The sequence below is a fragment of the Danio rerio genome, chromosome 19, assembly GCF_049306965.1.
Source record: "Danio rerio strain Tuebingen ecotype United States chromosome 19, GRCz12tu, whole genome shotgun sequence".
Lineage (NCBI taxonomy): Eukaryota > Metazoa > Chordata > Actinopteri > Cypriniformes > Danionidae > Danio > Danio rerio.
The window spans coordinates 49,191,707-49,211,157 of record NC_133194.1 but is presented as its reverse complement, the minus strand read 5'-3'; the positions used below and the strand labels follow the sequence as shown (position 1 = coordinate 49,211,157).

General features: G+C 32.9%; 1 protein-coding gene across 1 annotated transcript in view; it reads right to left on the bottom strand.

Moving 5' to 3' along the window:
* The window catches only part of slc30a8 (solute carrier family 30 member 8), a 48,599-nt gene that overhangs the window by 24,950 nt on the left and 4,198 nt on the right, over positions 1–19,451 (bottom strand). The window contains exons 2-7 of the mRNA XM_068215337.2: positions 14,770–14,899; positions 14,400–14,506; positions 14,177–14,271; positions 13,550–13,676; positions 12,836–13,011; positions 3,453–3,603 (exon numbers count right to left, since the gene is read on the bottom strand). Of these exons, the coding sequence (XP_068071438.1) occupies positions 3,453–3,603; positions 12,836–13,011; positions 13,550–13,676; positions 14,177–14,271; positions 14,400–14,506; positions 14,770–14,899 (786 nt within the window). The remainder of the gene's footprint in view (positions 1–3,452; positions 3,604–12,835; positions 13,012–13,549; positions 13,677–14,176; positions 14,272–14,399; positions 14,507–14,769; positions 14,900–19,451) is intronic.

The following is a 19,451-nucleotide window of genomic DNA, read 5'->3' as shown; positions in this document are numbered from 1 at the left end:
ATAATAATAATGTATATTTAATGTATTTTAATAATTATAACAATTTAATAATAATAATATGTCAGTGGGGTAAGAAAAATATATTTTAAATTATTTTGCTATTATTTGTATGTGTTTTATTTTAAGAGGAAAACTCATTTAAATATTAATATTATTTTAAACACAATTATTTCTGCTTGTCTGGAAAATGCTTGTTGATTTCAGAAAGTTTAGATATTTGAACTAAAAACAAGACAAAACCTGTTTGATGAATGTTTTGAGGCATCTAGTTTTTTGATCATAAACCTAAAGAGATTAAAATCTGAATATTTTGAGGTAAACTCAGCATTTTGGAAAGTAAAAACCCAGAAAGGACAATACAGTTCAGTCACACTTTACAATAAAGGTTCATTAATGTTAGCTAGTATATTTACTAACATGAACTAAGAATGATCAATATTACAGCATTACTTACAGCATTTAATAACCACAAATCAACATTACCTAATGCATTAAAATCCAAATGTGTGCTTAATAATTAACATTAAATAATGCACAGAGATACTGAGCCACTGTGCACTATTTTTGTCGTTTCTAGTCCAAATAACTAAAAATTCTTAAATCAAGAAGCATTTTGTGGACAAGCAAAAACTATCATCGTGTTTTAAGAAATAATACGTCAAATTTAATAGGTTAATTTCCTTAAAAACAAGAAAAATAATATTGTTTTTAGTTTAAAACTAATATTAAATATTTCTTATTACAACAAGCAAAATAGACTCAGATTTAAAACATATATACATATAATATATATATATATATATATATATATATATATATATATATATATATATATATATATATACACATGCACACACACACATTTAATAATAAAAAGATTTTAATGTGTTTATTATTCTGTGTGTTTTAAGGAAAAACTCAATTATCACTTGTTTTTTTTTTCTGAAAACACAATATTTTATACTTGTCTAGAAAGTGCTTCTTGATGTAAGAGTTTTTATATATTTTAACTAGAAACAAGACATTTTTAATTAAGAAAAGCAGCGTATTTTCATTAAATGTTATCAAAATTAATAAATACTTTTATTAAATATATTATTCATAGTTTCTTCATGTCAGTAAATACACTAACTAATGTACCTTTATTGTAAAGTGACCGACATCTCTTTATGAACTCGTTATGGTCGCCGCACTAAAATGCTGCAGCTGCTTTTATAGGATACTGCGGTGAAACTGATAATCACTGCAAAAAATACAAAAACAACATCACATATGTGGAGATCTACCATCAAGAGAAGCTACAGATGGGTATTATCCAACCAAACCTCAGTGTAATGTAGTATCACAGGTGGGCTGCAAAAGATGCTTGTCAGCGTATTTCTAGTCCAAATATCTAAAGATTCTGAAACCAAGAAACATTTTATAGACAAGATAAAAATGTGGTTTTGTTTTCAGAAATAATGAGTCAAAATTAAGTGAGTTTTCCTTACAACAAGCTAAATAATCTGCCAATGGGGGAAGCAAAATAATCCTGTTTTCAGTTTCAATTCATATATTTTACTTACCTCACATGCAGATTATTTTGCTTGTTTTAAGGAAAACTCACTTAATTTTGACATATTATTTTTGAAAACATAACTATATATTATACTTATTAAAAAATGCTGCTTGTTTTAAGAATATGTTAGATATTTGGACCAGAAACGAACACAAAAACTGTAAGTAAGATATTTTTTTTAATTGCACTGCAAAAAAAAATACTTATTTTACTTGTTTTGTCATGTTTCTAGTCTAAAAATTCTTAAATCAAGAATCCTTTTCTAGACAAGCAAAACATATTGTCTCGTTTTCAGAAATAATACGTCAAAATAAAGGGATTTTGCCTGTCTCTGCCAATAGGGTAGACAAAATAATCTTGTTTTTCCCTCTCACATTATATTATTTAGCTTGTTTTAGGAAAAACTCACTTAACATTGGCATATTATTTCTAAAAACAAGACAATAATCTATATTTATTGAGAAAATGCATCTTGATTTAAGAATATTTGTCTGTTTTGGACTAGAAACAAACAGAAGAACTCGAAGAAAATGTTTTTTGTACACTGCAAAACACGCTTTTCAGATTTTGTGTCTTGTTTCTAGCCAAAATATCTAAAAAAATATTAAATCAAGATGCATTTACTAGACAAGTAGAGAATATTGTCCTGTTTTCAGAAATAATACATCAAAATTAAGTGAGTTTCCCTGTCTCTGTCAATGGGGTAAGCAAAATAATCTTGTTTTTCCCTCTCACATGATATTAATTTGCTTGTTTTAGGAAAAACTCACTTAACATTGGCATATTATTTCTAAAAACAAGACAATAATCTATATTTATTAAGAAAATGCATCTTGATTTAAGAATATTTGTCTGTTTTGGACTAGAAACAAACAGAAGAACACGAAGAAAATGTTTTTTGTACACTGTAAAACACGCTTTTCAGATTTTGTGTCTTGTTTCTAGCCAAAATATCTAAAAAAAAATATTAAATCAAGATGCATTTACTAGACAAGTAGAGAATATTGTCCTGTTTTCAGAAATAATACATCAAAATTAAGTGAGTTTCCCTGTCTCTGTCAATGTGATAAGCAAAATAATCTTGCTTTTCCTTTTGACATAAGATTATTTAGCTTGCAAACTAAGCTAGTGATCTCTGTCAATAACATATTTAATAAAGATCGAGTGGAATTGATATGTACTATTCATAATCTATAATGTTTTTAATAATGTGTCCAAACTATTATGACAGAAAAATGCTTTGTTTTTGTCAATATAAGAACAATGTTACTTTATAATTACTTTTTTTATGCATTACTTGATCAGCCAAATTATACTTTGCTTGTCTGTGCATTTGTCCCTCTGTGTTCTGTCATAAGGTAGTATTTTTAGGTATTGTGTTTTATATGCATTGTTATTGTATTGCATTGCATTGTTTTGTTTTTGTTGTAGTTTTTGTAAAAGCAAAAAGCAGGTAAATAAATGTTTAAAAAATGATTATTTAGCTTGTTTTAATGGAAAAACTCACTTTATTTTGTTATAGTATGTCTTAAAACAACAAAATAGGTTTTGCTTTGAAAGAAAAAGCTTCTTGATGTAAGAATATTTAGATATTTAGACTAGAAAAACTCTAAGAAATGCATCTTTTGCAGTGTGCATTTAAATATGGCATGTTTATTTTAATGTATGCTGTCTGGAAGCTTCCAAAACAAAGCTTTAAAAGCAAACAAATCACTTAAATGTCTGCACTGATCCCAATGCATTTGAGCGATATTTGAGGGACGACAAACTGAGGTGTTTTTATCTCAGCAACACTCGAGCAGCCACGGACTGCATATCGGACGCATCCACTAATATTTTAGTGGCCGGATGAGATTAAAGAGTGTTAGTGTGAAGATGATCAAGAGTCCTGCTCAATCAGACGGGCTGTACAGATCACCGGACGAGGGCAGACGCATGTGTCCACCTGTGACGTTTGGGAGCCGGGACAGATCTGGCAGCCCGTTGAGGCGAGATCGAAGCTCCTTCCGTACCTGCGACACCCGCGCCAGCTTACGCTTGTACTCCTGAAACACACACATGCAAACAAATTAAATAAAAATAAATGAGGAATTAGTGTCATTAAAACATTTTACGGAATTAAAATGATTTGAAGTGTTTGAATTTGAACTTTTGAATTTTTGGAACACTCGGTGGAACTTTTGAAGTGATTTATTTTAACTGTGAGCAGTTTAACCTTTCATTTCAAACAGTGACAAACATGGAAGTGCATATACAGAAATATTAGCCAGGTTATGCTTATATTCCTGAAATATAATTCCTGAATAATTCTGAAGAACATTGTAAGGGCCAAATTATAATAGCAGAAGAAAAATGCTTTGAAGTATTTGAATTTGAACTTTTGAATTTTTGGAACACTCGATGAAAGAAAATGATTTTGAAAATTTTAACAGATTTTTTAACTGACCTTTTTAACTGTCCGTAGTTAAACCTTGCATTTTAAATATAAACCAGTGACAATCACCTTGCAAAATAAATGAATAAATAAATAAATAAATGAGGAAATAGTGTCATAAAAACATGCTAAGAACATAATAAGTGACAAGTTATATTAGCAAAAAAAAAAATGTTTTGAAGTGACATTTTGCATCTTTGGAACACTAGATGGAACAGGAAACTAATTTGAGCCTTTATAATCGATTTATTTTAACTGTCAGTAGTTTAACCTTTCATTTCAAATACTGAAATATCAGCCAGTTTATGCTTATATTTCTGAAACGCGTTAAAAAAGACTTTATTAGAAGATAATTAAAGACGAAAAATGCTTTGAAGTGTTTGAATTTGAACTTTAGAATTGTTGGAACAGTTGATGGAACAGAAAATGATTTTTAAAATTTTAGTTGATTTATTTTAACTGTCAGCAGTTTAACTTTTGTTTGTGAACTTTAGAATTTTTGAAACTCTCCATAGAACAAACAGAAAACAATTTTTAATCTTTTTAACTGATTTATTTTAACTGTCAGTAGTTTAACCTTTCATTTTAAAAGTAAACCTGAAACACACGTAAAAAAAAAAAGAGAGCAAAAAAACTATTTGTATTAAAAAACATGCTAACAACATAACTGAAAAATATTATTAGCAGCAGAAAAATGCTTTAAAGTGTTTCAATTTGAACTTTTAAATTCTCAATGGAATTTTTTAACTGATCAACTGTCAGCAGTTTACCTTTTGTTTGTGAACTTTTGAATTTTTGGAACACTAAATGGAACAGGAAACAAATTTTAAACTTTTTAACCGATTTATTCTAACTGTCAGTAGTTTAACCTTTTGTTTTAAATTTAAACCTAAAACACGAGTTAAAAAAAAGGAAAAAAGTATAAGGAATAAAAGAATTAGAAAAAAAAACATGTTAACATATCTGCAAAATATTACCAGCAGCAGAAAATTGCTCTGAAGTGTTTGAATTTGGACATTTGAATTTTTGGAACACTCGATAGAACAGAAAACAAATTTTTAAACTTTTAAAATGTTTCTTTAAACTGTCAGTAGATTCACCAGTAAGGAAAAACTCACTTAATTTTTCTTCTGAAAACAAGATGTTTTTCTCTTCTTTTTTGTTTATGAAGTAGTATACACACACAATTACATGTACAAGTACTATAAATAGTAACTTGAAACTTCGATATACTCCATAGGAAAAAAAAAACTTTTAACTTAAAAGTAAACTTTATAACTGAATCTCTGTTTCTGTTTATTTTTGTATGAATTCATGCAGTTGTGATTTCAGATGCATCACTTTAATTACACACATGCACGTTAAAGTGATTTAAAAGGCATTTAAAAAAAAAAATTTAAACACTTGATAGAACAGAAAACTCTTTAATTTTTTAACTAATGTCAGCAGTTTAACCTTTCATTACAAAAATAAACCAGTGACCAGAGTTGCATAATATATTCAATGCATTATAATAACTTGAAAATTTGAAACACTCCATGGAAGCGATGTGAATAGCGTGCATCTAATATATGCATTAAGTATTGTGACTTGCAGTTTATTTTTGTGAGTATCAATGCTTAAAATATAGCTGTAATTTTTGATGCATTTCACTGTGCATGTTTAAGGGATTAAAAGGTAACATTTGAAAATTTTAAACAAATCTGAATATAGTTTGATGTTAGTATTGCATTGCAAATGTAAACCAATGACAATCACATAATGCTTTTATATTTAGAAAAAAGAAATGCTTTGAAATATTATAAATAGCAACTTTTATAAGCTTGAAGCATTTATTTACACAAATTTGATCAAACCAATGACAATAAAGAGGTCTACAAATACTTCAACACTCAAAAAAATGATGTTTTCTTGATACTACTTATTTAAAACAAGCTGAGAACACAATTCTTAATGATTTTAGGAACAACTTAACTGTTTTATGTATGTTTAATCCACTTAAACTTGTTAAAACTAATAAATTAATTCCTTCATGTTGTCCCGATTCGATTGTGGGAAACCCAGCATGTTTTACAGTGAATATTTAATTAATCTTTTACAAAAAACGTATCAAACTCTACACAGTTTATTATCAAAAAAATTAGCAAATATATATCCTTCAAATAAAGTATGGGTAAGTTTTGCCAGAGAATGTGTTTTTTTTAGCAGCTATATATTGTATTATAATATATTATGATGACACAAGACACCTTTACCACTGTTTGTCAATGCAAATCTTAAAATAAATGTAAAAATAAATAAATAAGAATAAATAAATGGCTATAAATCAAAGGCTTTTAGAGTGTGTTATAAAGCACATCTCAAAAATCCTTTAAAATTGATTATTATAAAAATAAGCAGCATAACTTTTTCACAAAAAATGCTTGTTTTAACCCATCGTTGGCATGTTTCTCTCTGGAAATACTAACCCATATATTATTTGAAGCATTTACTCAACTGTTAAATATTTTACAATAAACGTATCAAACTCTACACAGTTTAGTATATGATCACATAATTTTGCAAATATATATTCTTTAAATAAAGTATGGGACAGTATTTCCCGTCAATTTTTTAATGGCTATACTATATATCATATTATTAAATATGATGACATGAGAAACCTATACCACTGTTTTGTCATTTCAAATGTTTAAATAAATGTTAAATAATAATAACAATAATAATAATAATAATATTAATAATAATAAATGACTATATATCAAAGGCTTTTTAAAAACTGCTTCAAAGAAAAAAGTGTAATTCAAATTAAATTGAAAAAAAAAAAAAATAACCCAATGTTGGGTTTGTCCATACTTGAAGCAAAAATAGGTTACAACAACGCAGCATTTAGAGTGAGTTATAAAGCAGATCTTAAAAATCCTTTAAAATTGATGATTAAAAAATGTCCAGCATACTTTTTCACTAAAAATTTTGGGTTGTTTTAACCCATCATTGTCATGTTTCTCTCTGAAAATACTAACCCATACATTATTTGAAGCATTTACTAAATCTTTTACAATAATTGTATCAAACTCTACACAGTTTAGTATCTTATCAAACACGTTTGCAAATATATATGCTTCAAATAAAGTATGGGTTAGTATTGCCAGATAGTGTTTTAATGGGGATATATTGTATTACGATAAAACAAAACATCTATAACACAGTTTTGTCAATGCAAATCTTAAAATAAATGTAAAAATGAATAAATAAATATGGCTGTAAACCAAAGGCTTTTGAAGAGCTGCTTCAAAATAAATAAATAAATAAATAAATAAATAAAGCATTTTTAGAGTGTGTTAAAAAGCAGATCTTAAAAATCCTTCAAAATTGATGATTAATAAATGTGCAGCATAATTTTTTCACAAAAAATTCTGGGTTGTTTTAACCCATCGTTGGCATGTTTCTCTCTGGAAATACTAACCCATACATTATTTGAAGCATTTACTCAACTGTTAAATCTTTTACACTACACGTATCAAACACACTTTAGTATATGACCACATTTTTACAAATTTATCTTCTTCTAATAGATTATGTGACTGAGAATTTATTTAATGGCTATACTACATATCATATTATTTTATATGATGACATGAAACACTTATAGAAAGGTTTTGTCATTGCAAATGTTTAAAGAAATGTAAAATAACAATAATAATAATAATATTAATAATAATAAATGGCTATATATCAAAGGTTTTTAAAGAGCTGCTTTAAAGAAAACAAAAAGTAATTTAAATTCAATACAATAATGTTTCAAACACACTTTAGTATATGATCACATAATTTTCCAACTATATTCTTTAAATAAAGTATGGGACAGTATCTTCCGTGAATTTTTAAATGGCTTATATCATATTATTGTATGACATGAGACACTCAGAAAAAGATTTTGTCATTGCAAAATTTTAAATAAACGTATAATAATAATAATAATAATTTACTATATATCGAAGGTTTTTTAAGAGCTGCTTCAAAGGAAAAAAAAAGTGTTATTTAAATTCAATAGAAAAAAATAACCAAATATCCATACTTGAAGTAAAAATAGGTTACAACAACCCAGCATTTAGAGTGTGTTATAAAGCAGATCACAAAAATCCTTTAAAATTGATGATTAAAAAATGTGCAGCATATGTTTTTCACAAAAAAAACCTCAAACACACTTTAGTATATGATCACATCATTTTGCAAATATATTCTTTAAATAAAGTATGGGACAGTAATTCCCGAGTATGTTCTTAATGGCTATCCTATATATCATATATATCATACTATATATCCTGTATATGATCACATGGTACACCTATACCATTTTTTTTTTTTTTTTTGTAATTTCAAATGTTTAAATAAATGTAAAAATAAATGTATTAAAATTAATGGCTATACAAAAAAGCTTTTTAAAAGCTACTTCGAAGAAGAAGAAAAAAAACCTATGAATTTAATTGAAAACAATAACCCAATGCTGGGTTTAAAGCAAAAATGGGGCACAACAACCCAGCGTTTTTTAAGTGTTATAAAGCAGCTCTTCAAAATCCTTCAAAACATATGCATAAAAATGTGCGGCATATTTTGCTGGGTTGTTTTCTACATTGGCTTATTTCTCTCTGAAAACACTAACTCGTACATTATTTGAGGCAATTACTTAACCGTTAAATAAATTTCACAATAATGCATCAAACTCTACACACTTTATTACATTTTAGACAATATTAGTGAATATAAATGCCTTTTTAAGTGTATGCTAGTTTCTAAACCACATACATCATCATAAAGATGTTATTTAAATATTTTTACACCTCTAGTACTGTCACTAGTTTACATTAGTAATGAAAGGTTAAACTACACACATTAGTTAAACAGTGTAAAAAGGTTTTTCTGTTCTATCAAGTGTCTCAAAAGAGGACCTATTATGCAAAATTGACTTTCATAAGGGGTCTAAACACAGATGTGTGGCAACAGGGTGTGAATATAAAATCAAATGCATCTGAAATTACATTTTGCATGCATCAAACTTTATTTTAAACATCAATTCTAATCAAAAGCGATTTACACGTCTGTCTCACTACATTAGATGCATATGTTGTAGGTAAGACTCATTTAGTTTTAAGTATGTGGTTAATGTATTACAATATTAACTAGACATTTAAATGTGAAATATTGACATTATTATATGAAGACTCTGATCTACTAACAGGATAAAAACTACTTTTATAACAAAAAAATTGTGCAGTTTGATTTTAAAAGGCAAGTTACATGCAAAACTAATAAATAAATGCACAAATAAAAGCTTCTAGAAGTTTACTTTCACTCCAAACTATGACTTAAGCTACTTTTTAAAACTACTTATTTAAAATGAGCTGAATCAACACAATTCTTGAGTTTTCCTGGAAGAAAACCTAATTGTTTTAAGTAAATCCACACAATTACGTTAACTTAATAGATTTGTGTTGGACAACATGCAGGAATTGTGCTTTTATTAGTGTTCAGACTATCTAGTCTTTGATAGATTGTGTAAAACAAGCATTTTATAATATGCATTTATAAAAACACATCTGGTAATTATTAAATTCGTACTAACCTTGTTAGATTGATAAATGCTGTAAGATTATTTATGATTACTTTGAGCTGACCGCTCACGGTTAAACAGAAATTCTTGCTGCTTTAAATTTCTTGGTTGAATTAAATCTTCTTTTCTAACTTAAATCAAACGGACATAAAATATTAAGCTAAACCTGACTCCCGTATTAAAGTACTAAAGTGCTACAGAAAACCTTAATTATTTGACAACTGGATTGGGTATGTATTTGTGAAAGCCAGTGCATAAGCAAAGAAACATCCACACTCAAAAGATTGAAATGTTTGTGCTTTTATTTTTATTCATTCTGTAAAAAGACAACATCAGGAGGAACACAGGAACCTGCTTCACTACCTGTTGGCAGAGGCTGGAAAATTAAGTTGTTAATGCTCAAAAAGAAACAAGAAGACAGGTTCATACTTACCTGCTCAGTAACAAGACATTCAGAGCTGCGTTTGCTGACATTACTTAATATTGGAGATTTGCTGCCCTCTATAGGCAGAACAAAAACCCAAACATTAAGCAATGACATGCAGCTGATCAGTATGTTGCATACACTTATTAATTGAAACCAGACAATTGTATACACTATAAAAAAAGGCATATAACCATTAAAAAAAAAGTCAGATGTTAATGTGACTAAACTTTTCCTTTTTTAGGTAAGTTAGGATTATTACATGTGTTTCTGTTCTGCTTAATATCAGAATAATGAGAGAGATATTGTGTGAGAAACTGTTAAAACTCTTCTTGAAAGTCAAGTTTACACACAATAAGATTATTCTGCCTCTGGAAAAGCTCAGATGATGATGTCAAGGTTTTGGAAGTTTCTGATTGGGTAATCGACAACATTTGAGTTCATTGGAGGCACAACTGTAGAATAGTATTCAATGAAAAGCTCGAACACACTGCTTTATTGTGTGACAACATGGGTAAATCAACAAGCCAGACTCAACAACAAATCCAGATTACAATTAGCTAAATCACACTGAGAAAAGACTCATGTTTGGAGACATGTGCTGTGCTCTGATGGAGCTAAGATTGAACTGTTTGGCCATAATGACCAGTGTTACATTTGGAGGACAAAGGGGAAAGCTTACAAGCCTAGGAACACCATCCCAACTGTGAAGTATGGGGGCGGCAGCATCATGTTGTGGGGCTGTTTTGCTGCAGGAGGGACTGGTCCACTTCACAGCATAGATGGCATCATGAAGAAAGAACATGATGGAGAAATACTGAAGCAACATCTCAAGACATCAGCCAGGACATTACAACTTGGCCACAAATGGGTTTTCCAAACAGACCAAGACCCTAAGCACACTGCCAAATTAGTTCAAATGTGCTTTAAGCACAACTGAGTGAATGTTTTGGAGTGGCCATCACAAAGCCCTGATGTCAATTCTATAGAAAATGTGTGGGCACAGTTGAAAAAGCTTGTGCGAGCAAGACAGCCCACAAATCTGACTCAGTTACACCAATTCTGTCAGGAGGAATGGGCCAAACTTCCTGCAAACTATTGTGAGAAGCTTGTGGAAGGAGACCCAAAACATTTGACCAAAGTTATACAGTTTAAAAGCAAAACTAGAAAAATACCAAGGAAATGTGTGTAAACTTTTAACTGTCAAAATATTAATACAAAATTCTCTCATTATTCTGGCATTTAGCAAATGTAAATCATTTAGGTAATTCTAACAGAACTAAAATAGTAAACGTTTAGTATGATTTACCATCAGACATAAAAAAAAATGGTTATGTTCCTTTTTTAGTGTATGTTAACTTCTGGTTTCAACTGTAGTTGATACATTTCGATTATGCAGGTAAATAAATACATTTCAACTACACAGTGGTTAAAAAAGACCTAGAGAAGCCTAAATAAATAAATATAATAAACATACACCACTGGTCAAAAGTTTGGGATCAGTAAGATTTATACATTTTCATTTTAAAGAAGCGTTTTCTGTTCACAAATGCTGCATTTATTCAATAAACACAGTAAAAACGTTAAAACTGCACTATTAAATAACTCTTCTTATTTAAGATAAAAATCGAAATACAATAGATAAAATTGTATTTACACCTGTGATTTATAGCGGAAATTTCAGCATCATTATTGCAGCATTCAGGTCGCACGATCCTTCAGAATTTAATCTAGTACAAGGATCTGATGACCATGAAGAAATTATTATTTCTATTATTACTGTTATTACTGTGGGCATTGAAAACTGTTGTGTTATTTCACAATTAAAGTTCTGCATTTTCTGACCAAAAAAAGCAGCCTTGATGAGCAGAAAAGGCTTCTCACTCTCCTAATAACCATAAAAATAAATCTAATTTTTGGGGGAAATCTCTGCATCCACCACCATTGTGCAGCATCCACCTGGATGACGCAACGGAAGCCATATTGCGCGAGACCGCACACCAGTTGATTTGTGGAGAGGAGACAGAGTGATGAAGCCAATTATGATATGGGGATGGTAAGGAGGCCAGTGGGCAAATTTGGCCAGGATGTCGGGGTTATACCTCCACTCTTTTTCGAAGGACATCCTACAACTATTGGACCACAGAGAGTCAGGACCTCGGTTTAACATCTCATCCGATAGACGGTGTTCACTGTGCAGTACAGAGTCCCCTTCACTTAACTGGGGCATTAGGACTCACACACACCACAGGTTGAGCGCCCCCTGCTGGCCTCACTAACACCACTTCCAGCAGCAACCTAGCTTTACCATGTGGTCTCCCATCCAGGTACTGACCGGGTGCAGCCCTGCTTAGCTTCAGTGGGTGACCATGTGAGAGTTGCAGAGAGCTAGCATCAGGTTGCCAATTTAACTTATGTTAACAACTTAAAAATCCTTTTAAATAAACCATGTATTTACAGGCATTAAATGGCATCAAATTAGATCTCATTGATCCAATAACGTTTTATTAGTTAATGTATTTACTAACATGAACTAATTATGAGCAATACTTGTACAGAATTAAATAACCACAGTTCAACATTTGCTAATGCACTTAATAATGCAGCGCGAGTTAACCTGAACTAACAATAAACCACTGTGTTTTTATTAACTAACATGAACAAATACTGTAATAAATGTATTGTTCATTCTTTATTCATGTTAGTAAATGCATTAACTAACAACAACCTTATCGTAAAGTGTTACCCATCAAAATCCCAGACTTTTGACCAGTATTGTGAGTAGAGAAAGCAACTGAAGATACCCACTTCTAGTTTCTGCTCGTTCTGGACCAGACCGTCTCTCTGACTCTGCAAAAAGACGGCCAGCGTGCGCGTAAGTTGCCTGCGGTCATCGATTTCTGCCGCCAGCCGTCCGCTATAATCCGCCAGCAACATACAGGCCTCCTCCACCAGCCGAGACAGACGCTCTCCGGACTCTTTATCTAACAAACACAAGCGGAGACGCTCACGTTATACTCCACATTATATACTCAATTAAACAGGCCTGTCTAGATAAAAAAAATAATAATAATTATGTTCAGTTGAAGCTTGGCCTGCTGAATTGTAATTGTAAGCCGTCATAATTGTAATCACGATTATTTAAAATGATTATTAGTGGGTCATAATATGTCCCAAAGGTTTTGAAATATATATATATATATATATATATATATATATATATATATATATATATATATATATATATATATATATATATATATATATATATATATATATATATATATATATATTTATTTTATATATATTGTTTATTTATTTAAATATACACACACACACACATATTCAACATATTATATATATATATATAGGTAGATAGATAGATAGGTAGATAGATAGATAGATAGATAGATAGATAGATAGATAGATAGATAGATAGATAGATAGATAGATAGATAGACAGACACACAGACAGACAGACAGACAAGACACAGACAGACAGACAGACTATGTGTTTCTCACCTTGAACTTTGTGCAACAGCGAGGTGTCCTGCACCTCTGGGGGAAGAGCGGAGATCCTCTTGCGGAGAGCGGCGTCACTCGAGGCTGCGTTCTCCAGCTCCTGCAGCGTCCGGATCAGATCTGCAGTCTGACACACACAACAACTCGTCAAGTCAAGTCAAGTTGAGCTTCATTGTTTTTTCACTACATGCATGGACATACAGTGGAACAAAATGGTTTGTCTCGCAGGACCACGGTGCTACATAAATAAATAATCACAAATATGAACTAAGCATGGGACTACAAGCGGTTAAAAACCCCTCCTGCAGTCATTAAAAGCAGGAAAGTCCAATAGAATGTGTTTTACAGCAAGATGAATTATGCAGAACAAACAATAAGTGTGGTTTTTACCTTTAAGTAAAAAACCATGCTAATCTTGAATGTCAATACGACATTTGTTTAAAATAACTAGTCTTAAAATTGATAATAAATCTGTTTGAAATGTTAGTCTCACACAAAAAAGCTCTCATAATGCTTAGTAACTTAAAAAACTAATGTTTGAATTGGGCATTTGATGTTTATGAATTTGTATAACATATTAAATATTTGCACAATGAATAGTTTTAATATCCTGAAGTATTTTCACACCTGTGGAGGTTCGGCGGGGGAGCTTTGGCAGGCGAAATCATCAACGTTCACCTTAATCTCTTCATAAGGCCTTTTTTGGGCCTTCTTTTCCACCTCTGTAGATAATGAAGAAACATTACACATGTGAAGGACTTTATAACAAAACAAATGACTTTCTAAATAACTATTTCACGTCTCAAATATCCTTTGAAGTCTGTGAATGTTATGTTTTTATTGTACTTACGCAAGACGTCTGCAAGTTTGTCTAGTATGTCGTTCTCATAGACGGCTCTCTCCTGCCAGATGGACAAAACTCGACCTAGATGTTTCTTACAGCTCTCGTCTCCTCCGCTGAGGGGACAGAAGATAGAGAGAGTTTTACATTTCTTTATTTATTTATACCATAATTAATAATGGAAATATGGAATTATAAAATATAGAATGAATACTATAATAAACCTAACACTAATTATTTGTTATTTGTTCATGTTAGTAAATGCATTAACTGATGGACTATTATTTTAAAGTGCTGCCGATTTTTCATGTTAATATTTGATCATTTTAAGATTATTCCTGATGACTGGTATAATGACCAGTAAACAGACTAAATATACCTGGAGACGTGTTTGAAAGCATCAACAATGACTGGGGCAAAGTCTTGTGTGAACTCGGGTCCTTTCCTCTTGCTGTTCTGTATGACATCATTGGCAAGATACAGAAATGTCAGCTTACGAGACACCTGAGCTGAAAGACAAACAAGGAGAACAGATTTCGAGATTTAGTAGGCTGTCTGCAGAGTAATAATTAAATAATTGTCACCTAAAACAAAAGTTTAATAGGCCGGAGACAATAAAGCGAAAAATGATCCTGCATGGATTCTAAGATTTTCTGAATGCATTTCCATTCTCTTTTGAATCAATTCTGATCTTTGTTTTTTACAGCAGATGGCTGACATCTGACGTAAATAAAACTTGCCTAGAGTGCCAACTGCTATTTAAAAAACTAACCTGGAGGGCTATTTGCTGTTTAAAAAGTAGCCTAGAGCGCCATCTGCTGTTAAAATCTAGCCTAGAGCACCATCTGCTGGTAAAAACTAGCCTAGATCGCCATCTGCTGGTAAAAAATAGGCCAGAGCACACTCTGCTACTTAAAAACTAACCTACAGCGCCGTCTGCTGTTTAAAAAAATAGCGTAGAGCATCATCTGCTGTTTAAAAACTTGCCTAGAGCGCCGTCTGCTACTTAAAAACTAGTCTAAAGCACCATCTGCTATTTAAAAAACTAGCCTAGAGCAACATCTGATGTTTAAAAACTAGGGTAGAGCACCGTCTGCTGTTTGAAAGCTAACCTAGAGCACTGTCTGACATTTAAAAATTAACCTAGAGCTCCATCTGCTGTTAAAAAAACTAGCCTTAAGTGACATCTGCTGTTAAAAACTAGCCTAGAACGTCTTCTGCTGTTAAAAAACTAGCCTAGAGCATCGTCTGCTGTTAAAAACTAGCCTAGAACGCCGTTTGCTTTTATAAACTAGCCTAGAGCGCTGTCTGCAGTTATAAACTAGTGAAGAGCGCCGTCTGCTGTTATAAACTAGCGTAGAGCGTCGTCTGCTGTTAAAAACTAGCCTAGAGCGCCGTCTGCTGTTATAAACTAGCCTAGAGCACCGTCTGCTGTTAAAAACTTGCGTAGAGTGCCGTCTGCCGTTAAAAACTAGCCTAGAGCGCCGTCTGCTGTTATAAACTAGCCTAGAGCGCCGTTTGCTGTTATAAACTAGCCTAGAGTGCCTCTGCTGTTAAAAACTAGCCTAGAGCATTGTCTGCTGTTAAAAACTAGCATAGAACATCGTCTGCTGTTAAAAACTAGCCTAGAACGTCTTCTGCTGTTAAAAACTAGCCTAGAGCATTGTCTGCTGTTAAAAACTAGCCTAGAGCGTCGTTTGCTGTTATAAACTAGCCTAGAGCGCCGTCTGCTGTTATAAACTAGCGTAGAGCGTCGTTTGCTGTTAAAAACTAGTCTAGAGCGCCATCTGCTGTTATAAACTAGCCTAGAGCATTGTCTGCTGTTTAAAAACTAGCCTAGAGCGCCGTCTGCTGTTATAAACTAGCCTAGAGCATCGTCTGCTGTTTAAAAACTAGGCTAGAGCGCCATCTACTGTTAAAAACTAGCATAGAGCATTGTCTACTGTTTAAAAAAAAGTCCAGAGTGCCATCTGCCGTTTAAAAACTAGCCTATAATACTGTCTGCTGTTTAAAAACTAGCCTAGAGTGCCGGCTGCTGTTAAAAACTAGCCTTGAGCATTGTCTGCTGTTTAAAAACTAGCCTAGAGCACCGTTTGCCATTTAAAAACTAGCCTATGATGCTGTCTGCTGTTTAAAAACTAGCCTAGAGCGCCGACTGCTGTTGAAAGCTTGCCTAAAGCTGAAAACTAGCCTAGAGTGCTGTCTGCGTCTCAAGCTAAATGTTAAATAAACATATTTATATCGTTGGTTTTGGACCAACTGTGTAGAAATCTGAAAACAAAGCAACAACAATAGTTAAGGATGTCTCAAACAAGCTGATCAAGTGTTTTAGTAACTCATTATGACCAAATACTGATAACGACACCCCTAAAAATAGTTGCTAGGTTGTGACCATGGGTGAAAAATGCTTGTTACCGATTCCTCCTGAACACGCACACACCTGCTATGGGAAATGCACCTTCACTATTAACACACAATGAGATCTCAGGAGAGATGGAGGATATAAAAATAGCCCTGCATTCAAGCACCACCCAAGCAATGCACCCATTATCCAAGCCCATCTGCAGGCGAAAAACACAAATAATAAAACAAATGAATGACTTCAAAACTCATCAGAATTCAACCTTAAACTCAATATTGAATTCCAACAAGGCTGTGTGTGTTTTGATCATATTATTCAGAAGCTGTAATCGTATCCCATTAGCCCAGAGGGAGCTCATTTCTAAGCAACTAGGTTAAACCATACAAGCAATAATGTAAGGGTTATCACTGGGAGACTGCAAGAAATGCTATGAATTAATTTGAGCACTACTATTCCCTGCAGCACTCAGTGTTGTACTAACTACAGACAACTGGGCTTTTTCTGTACCATGATGGTGGCTGATCAAACCAAAAATTTAAAGGCTTATAAATACACTGAATTTAAAAACGTTTAGACAATATGAAAAGAGCTGTTCATTAAAGACACATTTTTAAGTCAGAGTAAAGTTAGTTTATAGGACATTGTGATGTTTTGTTTTCCTGTGATATATAGACCTTTTTCATGGCTGGTGCATGGAGGGCGCCATAGCGACCAGCATCTTCCGGTAGAATGCTAAAAACTTCCGTTTACAGCGTGTACAACTGGTCATTTGCGCTCCGAAAATGGTTTTCAATAACGTTTTTAATGGATAACAGAGTGTTTTTTGTGACACACAACTTAGAAATGTGTCTGTTAAAGCCGTTATAATCTGTCACATGTGGTTCAAGCGCGTCAGAAATGCGAGAAAAACGTTCTCCTAGTTCACGGTTCTGCCGTCAGAAATACAGTGTGTGTGCTGACAGCCTGTCAGCTGTTAGCTCAGCGGCTCTTTAACACACACACACACACACACACACACACACACGCACACACACACGCACACACGCACACACACACACGCACACACACGCACACACGCACACACACACACACAGAGAGAGAGAGAGAAAGAGAGAGAGAGAGAAAGAAAGAGAGAGAGAGAGAAAGAGAGAGAGAGAGAGAGAGAGAGAGAGAGAAAGAGAGAGAAAGAGAGAGAAAGAGAGAGAAAGAGAGAGAGAGAGAGAGAGAGAGAGAAAGAGAAAGAGAGAGAAAGAGAGAGAAAGAGAGAGAAAGAGAGAGAAAGAGAGAGAGAGAGAGAGAGAGAGAGAGAAAGAGAAAGAGAGAGAAAGAGATATTTTTTTTAAATTTTAAACACGCCTTTAATAAACATTTTAAAGACGTTATACAATCAAATGTTACACATAAAAATTAGAAACAGCCTAATGAACCATAAACTCTAAATTTTCATCACAAATTTGACATAAAACTCCTTTGTAACACCAAATTTTTTCAAAACACATAAGATCACCCATTGTTTTGTAATACTGGAAATCAATTAAAATTCTGGATTTCACCAAGTTAAAAAAAATGTTTTTAAACAGCCACTTGAGAGAAAGAGAGAGAAAGAGAGAGAGAGAGAGAGAGAGAGAGAGCAAACCAGAGTACTGGCATGAAACTTAACAGGTATGAAAGTCGTGCAATTTACAAAAATGAGCAATAAAAGTCTGTTATTGATCCTCTGCTGCTGATTTGCTGTTCATTCTAATCGCGAGCCGTTTGTGTTTTATTTCGTGTGTTGTTTTCACCACGGTTTGTGTTTTTCTGTCATTTTGAAATGACACTAGCCTATATTTTCACTTTGTCACAGCTATTAAATCAGTGTGTCAGTGGCACAGTACAGGCTACGTGTGTGTGTGTCAAACATTTAGGTGAAATACATTTGTTTATTTCATATATTTGAAATAAAGAGAAAATGTTGACTATAATAGGCAGCATGGTGAGGCAGTGGGTAGCACGATCGCCTCACAGCAAGAAGGTTGCTGGTTTAAGCCTCAGTTGGGTCAGTTGGCATTTTAGGGGAGTCCGCATGTTCTACCCATGTTGGCGTGGGTTTCCTCCGGTTGCTCCGGTTTCCCCCACAGTCCAAACATGAGAAAAACTTTCTCCTAGTTCACGTGTCTGCCGTCAGAAATACAGTGTGTTTTTTTTTGGGACAACTTAATTATTTTATGTTCATTCATTCATTTACTTTTCGACTTAGTCCCTTTATTTATCAGGGGTTGGGACAGTGGACTGAACCGCCAACTTACCCAGCATATGTTTTACGCAGTGGATGCCCTTCCAGCTGCAACCCATCACAGGGAAACACCCACAGACTCATTTACACACATACACTACGGACAATTCAGTTTATCCATTTCTCCTATAGCGCATGTGTTTAGACTGTGGGGGAAATCGAAGCACCCGGAGGAAACCCACGCCAACACGGGGAGAACATGCAAACTCCACACAGAAACGTCAACTGACCCAGCCAGGACTCGAACCAGTGACCTTGCTGTAAGGCGATCACGCTACCCACAGCGCCACCCTCTTTTTTGGTCAATCCACTTAAATTTAAAGTTAACCTAATTAGGCATGGGACGATAACCGTGTTAAGGTATACCGCAGTGTGGAAAAGTCAAGGTTTAAAAACCCTCAAAATTTTCTGCTATACCATTCCT